Source organism: Lagopus leucura, unplaced genomic scaffold (genome assembly GCF_019238085.1).
Source record: "Lagopus leucura isolate 7727_CA_CO unplaced genomic scaffold, USGS_WTPT01 Super-Scaffold_100034, whole genome shotgun sequence".
Lineage (NCBI taxonomy): Eukaryota > Metazoa > Chordata > Aves > Galliformes > Phasianidae > Lagopus > Lagopus leucura.
In genome coordinates this window covers 5046298-5057122 of record NW_024962283.1, presented here as the reverse complement: position 1 = coordinate 5057122, position 10825 = coordinate 5046298, and the positions used below count along the sequence as shown (strand labels likewise).

The 10825-nt window shown below is 49.8% G+C and overlaps 1 protein-coding gene across 1 annotated transcript in view; it reads left to right on the top strand.

The window, feature by feature from the left end:
* Window positions 1–3958, top strand: part of BUD13 (BUD13 homolog) — a 6121-nt gene extending 2163 nt beyond the window's left edge. Inside the window, 8 exon segments of the mRNA XM_042882332.1 lie at window positions 1–140; window positions 678–786; window positions 881–974; window positions 1299–1404; window positions 1763–1901; window positions 2131–2312; window positions 2700–2781; window positions 3131–3958. The exon segment at window positions 1–140 is cut by the window's left edge and continues 9 nt beyond it. Coding sequence (XP_042738266.1) covers window positions 1–140; window positions 678–786; window positions 881–974; window positions 1299–1404; window positions 1763–1901; window positions 2131–2312; window positions 2700–2781; window positions 3131–3224 — 946 coding nt within the window. The 3' untranslated portion in view covers window positions 3225–3958.
* The last annotated feature ends 6867 nt before the right edge of the window (window positions 3959–10825 follow it).

Genomic DNA, 10825 nt, shown 5'->3' with positions numbered 1-10825 from the left:
CCCAGACCTCTCACCTCCCCGGAGGAAGCGCCACGACTCCCCAGACCCGTCTCCACCAAAACGGCAGCGCCACGACTCCCCAGATCTCTCTCCTGAAAGAGTCAGTTCAGCAATGGGAAAAAAAGGCTGTCAAATGACAGGTAAGTCACTGCTGGGAGAGATCCAAGGAGAGCAGCTTCATTTTGGGCACAGCTCCTCTGACAAGGCCTTGTCACGTCAGAAGCAGCAGGCTGCTCCAGATCTGTCCCCTCAGTGTAAGAGGAGGTATGATTCTGACCCAGATTCATCACCGCCTCTGAGAAAGAGGGCTGGGTCACCAGGTCAGAAAAAGCTGAGTAGAACAAAAGGTGAGTGTGTGTAAGGATGTATAGTCCAAAAGTGTGGAATTGTGGTGGATAGGTTATCACTTCTGTTGGTAAAAATAGTTCTTGTAATGCTTTATTTAGTTAGAGAAGATTTATCCTAAAAGTGGTCTGGGTAAGTCTTAAAAGGTTGTCCAAAATGAAAACAAAGTTTAAGCCTTGTCTCCAAGTTCAGGAGGAATAGAATTTCAAGGCTGATGTCGCATGCTTGTTCTTCAGTCTGTCATCATTTAAGGTTTTGATTTGTCTGTGGGTTATCTCATGTGTCCCCACGTTTGGGCCTCTAATGGTTCTTAATGCATGTTTGTGTTGCAGATGCTTCCCATGTAGAAAAGCTCCGTCGTGACTCTGATTCTCCACCTCCATTAAGGGGGACCCAAAATGCCTCTGAGGCAGACCTTTCCCCCCAGCGGAAGAATCACAGGTCAGGTCTATTCCACAATGATTCCCATAAGCGTGGTCCTCTTCAACATGTTCAAAGCGAGTCTTCATGCTCCAGTTTTCTCTCTTCCACAAAGGGCTCTGCCTTCTGGAAAGGGTCAGCGTGGTTCAAGGAGTCCCCCTGATCTCTCACGTCATCGGTACCCTGATGATAAGGGATCTCCCAAAAAGGTAAGGGTTTTGTCTTTCCATCTGAGCTGTAATTGCTTCCTTTGATAGAAATCTTTAAAAGCGTGAATGGCTTACAGAAATATAGCTTGTAAATGCAGCTGTGCCGGCCTGTCAATTTGCAACAAGACAAAGCGTGAGGTAGGTGAAAGATGAGCTCTGACTCAGTCCTCTGCCTTTCTGGAGGTCTGTGGAAACTGTTCCCAAAGATGGCATCAAAGTGGTTTTGGAACGCGGCTGTTTCTCCTGAAACTTCCCCTTATTATACCTGTGGGTCACTGGACAGCTCTCAGCCAGCAGCAAATGTGATTCTTGTTTGATTTGCAGGCCAAAATGATGTCTGGGGTCAAAGCCGGCTTGGTGTCAGCTGACGTGCTGCGGAAAGAGCAGCAGGAGCTCAGGAAGCAGGAGAGAAGTAGCAAGCACTTGGAAGGTAAAGGTCTAAAACCACTGCACAAACATCAGCTTTTTCTCTGCTTTTGGCTGCCTATTAATGCTATATCAGGCCTTGTCTTAGAGGGTTGGTTGTTAGGGTGTTGATGGAGAGCATCCCTGTTGCTTGGCATCTAGGCATGCTGATGAATTCACACAGGTAAGGCCACTGGGTCTCTGAAATAAAATTTGAGTGGCGATTTCAAAGAAGGGCCAATGAAACAACTGTGAGACTTTTGCCCCATCTGCAAGTCCTGAAGGAGCAGACCGTTACTCCAAGAGCTGATTGCATGAGTCAGTCATTGAACGGTCTGGAAACCATTCCAACATGAGTGACTTAAGGTATCTGTTACCCCCAGAGGAATCCCGACACACAGAAACCATCTTCCGTGACAAGTCAGGCCGCAAGAGGGACCTTGAGCAGGAACGGCTTGAACAGAAGCAGAAAGATGCAGCAAAGTCAGAGCGAGATGAGCAATATGCCAGATGGGGAAAGGGGTAAGGTGATTTTGGTGACATGCCACTTTGCAGGGTTGGGGCCTGAGGGTTGGTAATGAGTTTTGTGCCTGGGACCAGGTTATTTTGTGTGGATTTACCCTGTCTGTTGGTGGGTGCTTATCAGAAGTGCTGCACGCAGTGGACTGTGGTCAGTACTGCAAATTGAGCAGCTCACAGTAAATGATTCCGTAGTTTTGAGGTGAAGCTTTGTTTGTGTGTCTGTTTTCAGGTTAGCGCAGGGGAGGCAACAGCAGCAGAATGTGGAAGATGCAATAAAAGAGATGCAAAAGCCTTTGGCCCGTTACATCGATGATGAGGATCTGGATCGAATGCTGCGAGAACAAGAGAGGGAAGGAGACCCAATGGCTGAGTTCATCAAAAAAAGGAAAGCCAAAGAGAACAAGGAAAAAGGTGTGCATATGGAGTGCTGGTGTGGGTTTTAAAGCCCAGGGAGCATAGAAATGCAGCTGCTGTTGAGTGAAGAGCTTTAGGTCACCGTGGCAGCTGAGTCCTGAAGGACTCCTAGTCTAGCTTTAGTGCCACAGCAACATCTTCTCTTATTGACCCGTTAGCAGTTTCTGTTGCTATTATTCGGTAGCTTAGAGTGCAGCATGTGGTGACATAGGCAGTGAGCACACTGCGGTTTGTTTGCAGGTATTGTTGGGAGTTTCCTCTGTGAGCTCATTGGCTCTTAGGCAGCCGGTGTTTGTGTCTGAGTAAACCTTCCAGGTTGGTGGGAATGTGATCAGAAGATTGCACTGAAGTAACAAATGGTTGTATTGCTGTTTCTGTCTCTAGAAAAACCTAAGTACAGTGGACCAGCACCTCCCCTCAACAGATTTAACATATGGCCTGGGCATCGCTGGGATGGGGTGGACAGGTGGGTATTCCTGGTACACTGATATCACTGAATGGTAATACAACTAAATGGTAATACAACTTCAGAGAGTTTACAGTGAGTGAGATTTAACACATTCAGCCTTTACCATGCTAACAGTTACAAATGGGTGGTGGAGATATTCTTGTCTGGGACAGAAGGGAGCCAGGTTCTAATCTGATTTGTTGTGGCTCATGGGAGGCACAACCTGCCGTTAACCACAGATCGGGGTGGAAACTGGGCTGCAGGTGGTGGTGCAAAAGTAGAGGAAAACTTGTGATGTCATTTAAAAGCTTTGTGACTTTAGAAAATGTGCATGGTAGCCCATGGTCTTACTGGTCTCACTTCGTAGGTCCAATGGATTTGAGAAGCAGTTCTTTGCCAGGATGGCCGACAGGAAGGCAGTTCAGGAGCTTGCATACAAGTGGAGCATTGAAGACATGTAGAAAGAAGAAATAACCATGTGAGACAACATGCCTGAATTGAGATTTGCTTGCTACCACTGCCAGAGCCATAAGTAATGGCTCCTCTGCCTGGATCAAGCGCTGTCCTCGGCATTCAGTATCCTAGAAAACGGGTTGGTAGGCCTGGAGAGCAAGGAGCTCCTGGTGGGGGGCAGTTTGGGGGGGTTATTTGAAAGCTATTTGTGCGGCTTCTGGATTGCGGGGCTGCGGGCGCAGTGCTGGACGCCAATAAAGCCATCTCAGCGTGCGGGCGCTGGCAGAGCTGGCAGCCCCGCCCTTCGGCGTGGCCCCTCCCTCTTCGGCGAAGCCCCGCCCACCTCTTCCCCCTTCAGCGAGGCTCCGCCTATCACTTCGCGCCACAGACGGCGGAAGTCCCGCCCGCTTCCCAGCCCCTTGGCGCCGTTGCGCCGCCCTTCACTTCCGGTCGCGTTGCCATGGCCGCGCAGGGCGGTGTGGAGCCGCAGTCTCGTTGGTCTCGCTTTGTAGGTCGGTCGGATTCGAGCAGCAGATTCTTTGCCCAGATGGCTGACAAGAAGGCAACTCAGGAGCTTGCAAAGGAGTGAAACATTGAAGTTGAACATCTCAACTTATTTTAAAGGCTACAGTTTTGTAATTTTAGATGCAGGTTCGGATGTTTATTATTTCCACGGGGGCCTCATAGCAGAGTTCGCTGCAGTACTGAATTTATAATGTGTATTAAAATTTTTATTACCAGACACCTTCTTGCTAAGATTTATCTGTGCAAAGAGATACAGGAGACTTTAGCTGGTGCAATTGACGCATAAAAATGCAGCCTTTTGTATCATTGCCAGATGCAAGTTGGCAAATGCGGTGATGGCTGGTGTGGATAATAATGTACGGGCTTTGAAATGGCTCTGCAGCTTCAGCAGGGACAGGGGACCTGCCTCTCTTCATCTGCTGATGGATCAGGTGTGTCTGCAAACAGGCTGGGAGCTTGGCTGGTTGGAGCACCTCCATCCCAGAGCGGCTTTGCCGTGTCCCACCAGCACCAGAAGAGTGGAGCGGGGTGCAGGGGTGGTGGCTCTGAGGGGGCAGTGAGATCTGACACAAGTAAACGAGTGTGAATACTTCTGCCCTGTACCTCTCAGAGTGACTCCAGAGCCACTCTTTGCAAGTCTAGAGCTGGGCTCTGGTATCTCTTGTGACAACTGCAGGATCTGACGTGTGGGACATTGGTTTCGTGTGCAAGATATCCAACACACATCTGACTCGGGCAGTGAGAGGAGGAAAGCTGCCTGTGCTTTGCTGAGGGCTCCCACACCTCAGGAGGGCGGTGAGGATGAGTGCTGCCTCCCCCCTCCAGGCCATGGCAGCCGGCAGATGGTGCTGGCACACTGGGTTTGGCCGTGCCTGTGGCACAGAGGGGTGCCCATGCCCAGGGCTGGATGCCCGAGGTGTGGGTGCAGCCGTGCTCAGCACTCCTGAGTGCTGCAGCACACATGTGCTGGGGATGGAGGAGTATTTGGAGTGTGCTGCATATCCTAGAGCCCAACCTGAGTTCTGAGCACACGAGTTGTCCCTGTGTGTGCCCTCCTTCCCATGCTGACCCTGTGCACGCACATGTGTTGGCTGGGGAAGGGGGAGGGTGGCTTGTCCCATTGCCCTTGCTTTGTGTCCTGCTTTGGCTCCGCTCTGCTGTCTGACGTGGCTGTGTGTGAGCAGTTCTGGCAGCAGAGGAATTGGAAAAGGCTCTGGGATCTTGTGGGATGAGAGGGGTGATGGAGATGGAGTGAGTGGTGCTGGGAAGCGGATCTCTTGATTATTGTTTCTGGAAGGGCAGCAGTGCCATTCTTGGCATCTTAACAGCAACTTTGATTAGCTTTAACCAAAAAAAAAAAAAAAAAAAAAATTAAAATTTTAATTTAATTTAAAACACTGTCATTCATAGTCATGGCAAACACCAAGCAGAGTAATTATTATGCAAATGAGGCAGATAGAAAAAATGATTAATAATTGCACAAATTAAAAATTATTGTAAACATCCTGTGACGAGTGATAAGTCCACGAGGAGTGCGTGCGCAGGAGGCAGCGTTGCTCTGCCAGCTCCTGCATCCTGATTTTCTCATTAGTGGGTTTTAATTAGCAAATGATGCAGAGGAACTGAGCAGCGTTTTGGGGCGGGTTGGGGGTCGCTGCACCCAGTGTGTGGTTCCAGGTGATGGCAGGGAGATGCTGGGATGCAGACTGAGCTTTGCATTCAGCTCCATCCCAGTAACTGCAGCTTTTAAGGTGTCTGGGCAGGGAGAAGGGGGACCCACAGCTGCTGGCTGGGGTTGGCAGTGCTGTGTTGTCCCCATATGCACCCTGCTTGCCCTCGTGCCAGCCAGCCCCTGCTCTCTGCCATCCCCAGGTGCTGGGCTCCAAGCTGCCCCAGCAGCAGGCTTCACCCCTGACCAGCCCCCGAATGGGCAGTTGCTAATTACTGGGAGAGTTTGCTCCCTCCAAGAATTAATGAGCTTATTTGTCTGGCATTTTGCTGCTAATTGCATAACATTATTTTTTTCCCCCTGTTCGACTGTTTTGCTTTTATACTTTTGACAGCGAGCACGATAATAATAATAATAGGCTTACACTGGCTAATAGGCTTACGTGGTGCATTATTCATGTCAAGGACAAGCAATTAAGCTTGGCCTCACACATAATAATTAGATTTTTGTTGATGAGCTCATCACTGATGTGTTTAGTCAAGATTAAGAGCTTAATTCCTGGTGGGTGACATCACCTGCCCCCTCCCCCCCCCCCCATCACCCCTGGCCATGGTGTGGGGTGCAGGAGGACCGTGGTGCTGGATGAGCAGGGCAGCTTTGTGGAGGGCAGTGAGATGTGTGTCTGTCCGTGTTTTGCGCCAGGAAACAGATGGAAGTGATTTCTCTGTGATTTCCTGCCTGGTTCCCAACGAGTGCTGCTTCCCTGAGCCCTGCAGGGCTCAGCATGGATGGATGGAAATGCGCCTTCTTCTGACTACCAGGCTATTTTCCCCCCCCGCCTCTTTTTTTCTTAAATAGCTCTGCTAAAGTGGGTTCTGGCAGGTGACACGTTATTGTAACTTTTCCTTGCTGTGATCTCCTATTATTTTTTTAATTAAAACGAGCCCCAGATTTGTCATTTTAATTTTGCTCTAAACGGCAGCAGCTCTGAATGGCGGGCGCTTGGTGAAGGCTGGAGGCCGTGTGAGTCACCCTGAGCTGCTGGGACAGCCAAGAGATGGGACTAGAGGATAGGACTGAGCAATAGGGCTGGTGTGGGTCCCCCTATGGAGCCCTCCACGGGGCCCTCTGGGCTCCAGCCTCACACTTTTCCCCTGTGCCTGTGAGTCTGTGGCAGCTGGCAGCGGTGCCAGGAGCACAGAACCAATAAGGCTGCCAGGTTAGTGATTGTATATGCACATGTGCACTTTTCTTAATTGTGGAATAATTAGGGGCACGCAGAGATAAAAATTACTAATAATATTTACTCTAGACTCTATTTTTTTTTTTTTAATAACCCCCTCTCTCTTGCTTCGTTCTCCGAGTCTTGGTGGAAATAACTTTGCAGATCCCAGTTAATGAATATTTGTAAATGCAAGAACATTCAGCGCTGGAATATCCAGAGGGCATCCTCTCTCCTCCTTGTAATTCTTTTATTATATTTTTTTTTTTCGGGAGATATTTAATATTTATGGTTCCATATCCTTGTGAATAAAAGGAGCCACCCGCAAACCCCGAGGAGCAGCGAGGCTGCGAATATTTATGGTGCTTCCTTTTCTCCCTTTTCAATTACAAAGACACCTCGCATAATGAAGCGCTAATAACCTTGTTAATCTAGGATTGATACTCTTTCTCCTGGCCGTCTCTTAATAGAATTAAAAACAGATTAATAATCAACGGGAGGCTGTGTGTGATGAAGGGAAAAGGATGGGGCGTGGTGTCCCAGCTTTGGGATGTGGGCATGGGGTGAAGCTGGCAGTGCTCTGCCAAGGGGGGGAGCTGGGTTTTCCCACCTCTTTACACAGCTTAAATTTTTAAGACAAACAGCCGTGTAACGCCGTCTCCTAATGAAACTGTTTTATGTTAATTAATTATGTATCAGGGCTCATTTTCATGCGCAGCCTGGCTCTGCTTCCCCTCTGCCGAGCCTTTGATCTGTCAGAGGCTAAACGGGAGATAAATAATCAAATTAAAAAGCAGTCTGGATGGCAATAAACACATTTAAGCTGTGTTATTTGGTGGTTGGTGCGGGGTTCTGAGTTCAGCTGCTCTGTGGGCTCCTCCTGGGCCTCAGTTTTCCTGCAGTGTCTCTCTGCCACCATTCGGCACCCAGTCTTACATTTCGTAATTGGAGGGTGCTTTATGGCCGTAAAGAAGTCATAATGTTTGAGCCTGCCTGCAATTACCAGCTCACAGGTTTCTTCTTTAAGGGCTCAGAGCAGAGAGGGGTGCATGGGTAGCAAAACCCACATCTTGCTGTGCAATCAAAGGAAGCATGGGGAGCACTGTGCCCTCCAGGCTGGCTGCAGGCCCTGCTTTTGGGCTTCTGAAGGCTTTTCTGTGCTGCATCAGTTCTTATTAATCCACGCATTGGAGCTGGCTTAGGGGGCAGCACACCCAGGGCATCGGGTGGGCTTTTAGCTTGGCAAAACCCAACACGACCTCTGTTTCTCCAGACTCAACCAGATGGCAGCCAAGCTCCAAAAAGAAGACGGGAGGTGGCTCTCACACGAGGGGACGTCCATTTGCAGCAAGATCTCTGCCTCCACCCAAGTGCAAAAGGAGAAGGGAAGGTGCTGTATATGATGCGTGCAAAGGCGTCGTGCTGGAGGGCTGTGCTGAGAGCTAATCAGCTCACTGCATTTTTAACGTGGCACAGGAAATCTTTATGGTTTTTTTTGTCAGTCTCATTCTTTTCCCCGCTCCCTCTGTAGGGGGGCTGAATTATTTAATGCTGGATATGAAGCGGAGCTGTTTTCCCTCTGCCGGGCTGCTGACGGTGCGTTTTGGCCCGGGAAGATTGGCAGATGGCTGTTCTCTGGGGCGGGTGCAGGGGGAACCCGTAATACCAAGCAAATTACCCACTTACAGCCAGATTTACAGAATCACTGAGATCCCACTTAAAGGCATCTCAATAAATAGGCCAGATTCGCTCGAGCGTGCAGCACCCAGCGGCTCAAAGATACACCCTGACAGAGCGCTCCCAGCCTCTCTGTGTGGAGTTTTTTCCTTTCCTTTGCATGCAGCAGCAAAATCTGCTCCTCTCACATCGTGCCTGGTGGCCTCCTGGGATGGAGTGATGGCATCGGAAGGGCTCCAAATTGGAGCACATGGGGTGATGCGTGGACTCAGCCTCTAGTTGGGTATCTCCAAACGTGTGTTGATGGGGCCACGATGGTGATCACACAACAGGTGAATCAACATGGAGGGCTGCTCTGCGTATCAGGGTTTATCTTCTCCATTAATGGCTTTCTAAATTGGTGGCAGTGGAGCAAAAAAACCCAATTTGAACTCAGAGCATGCATGATTACTATTGTAATAACCTTGGCTAATAAGAATATGATGTGGTGTTAGGCTAGGAAAGAAAACACATTTCTCATTAGCTTTTTGATTAATTACTCCACATAATTTCCTAGGGGGACAAGCCTGGGACTGATTGCCTTTGCTTTTGACGTGCGGAAGTGGTTTACCTTAATAATTTTCTCAGTGACATTTTAATGGCAGCCCTCAGTTCAGCTCTGGTTGGCCTGCAGGCTGTGCTCCCGCTCTGGGCATGGGGTGGTGCTCTCTCCCAGCCCTATATGGCCCCATATGGCCTGGCTGGGGCTCAGCAGAGGCGTTTTGCTGTAATACCTGGGAGGCTGACAGCTGTGGTGCCATGTGAGCAGTGCCAGAAATCCAGCTACTGGAAGGCTTATGTTTACATACAGAAGCGCCCGCTTTCCTTCTGTGCCTTATAATGCAAATATGTGACAGGAGTGAAAGTATTGGGTAGTTGGGTGATGTTGCCACATGGGGTGGCATTGAACTGGGGTTGGAAGGAGGGGAAAAGCTGGATTTCTCCATCATAGCATCATACAGAACACTGATATCTTTCTGTTGTGGCAGGCAATGCTTTATCATAGGGAGAGTGATGGGGGGCACAAGCAGTGCTGGGCCATGGCCCCACGTGTCCCACACTGAGATGTGCTGCAAACCAAAGTGACCTGCCTTGGCTGGAGGCTTTTACATCGTAATTAAAACATTGGCGAGTCCATACAAATTTGCACTAACTGAAATGTCAGGGTAATTCTCACCCTGCTGCTGTGACATTTCTGGGGGCATTGTCTGAGAGCGGATGGCATGCTGCTGGGCGCTGCCTTCCCTCAGTCTTATTGAGCTTTGTGTTACTTTGGTGCTCCCCAGGACCTTTATTCTAGAGCTCATCCACACCTGGGGGCTCGCAGAACTAAAAGTAGGGCCTGGCTTCGCTGGGAGCCTGCCAAGCAAAAGGGCAGAGATGCAGAGAACAGCCTCTAAATGGAAACTGGAGCACAGCATCCTCTGAGCACAGGTGAGGGGCAGGCAGGGGCCCAACAGAGGATGTGCTGAGAGCAGGAGGAGGGCAAAGGCTCCCTGTGGGCACAGGGGGTCGGGGCAGTGTCACACCTCAGCACGGCAGAGTTGCTGGCTGGGTGCAGGGAGCGTGAGCGGCGGCGATATTTATGTTTCCGCCTAAAAGCCTGGATCAAAGCAGACACTTTAATCTACTCAACAACAACTCAAGGATTAAAAAGTTGCAGGCAAATCACAGCCCTAAATTGGTAATATATTTTTGCTTGTCAGTTGACAAATCATTCTATAAATCCGTTCTGCAGCTTTCTGTATTCCCTGTAGCAGGAATGGATTTGCCAACCCCAACCGCTGTCTCTCAGGAGGTGGCACGCAGGAGGGCACTGCTTTCCCACTGGGACCAGTTCTATTTGTTCCCACTGACTGCTTGGTTAGGGAGCAGCATGCCAGGGCCGTTCCCTTCTTATATCTTCTCTGTTGCTCCAGTTGTTGTTTCTTTCCACCATGCACATCCCTCTCCCTGCTGCAGTTAGGGGCTGGTTGCATGCTGGGGACACTGCTGCCCCATTCCCTCTCGAAACCGCTGCGACTTTTATTTGCCAGAATGTTTCATTTTCAAACAAAGTAATTACTAATTAATTGGCGAGGAGCTTTATTTCTAATCCCTCGGCTCCTAGGAGGGAAATCTGGCTGTTTTCTGGCTGGACGTCTGTGGCGGTGCTTGATGGCTGCACCATCTGGCGGGCTGGAAATAATTAGCAGGTGTCCGATGTGGAAGCAGGTAATTGCTGATGGAGAAATCTGTGTATTTCTGCATATGTTTGTGGAAGGAGCGGCCCTGCCGGGCTGCACGAGGCAGGGATACAGGCTGCGGGGTGGGCTGACGGCCGCTGGCTGCATCCAGGGAGCGCTAACGTTTGAGCTGGATTTAGGGCTTGGTGCAGCAAAGCTGCTGTTATCTCTGAGGGGTCCTTTGGATAAACACAGTGGCTTGGTGCTAAAGCCTCTGCCCGCTGCAGCAAGCTGCTCTGCATGAGCATCCCC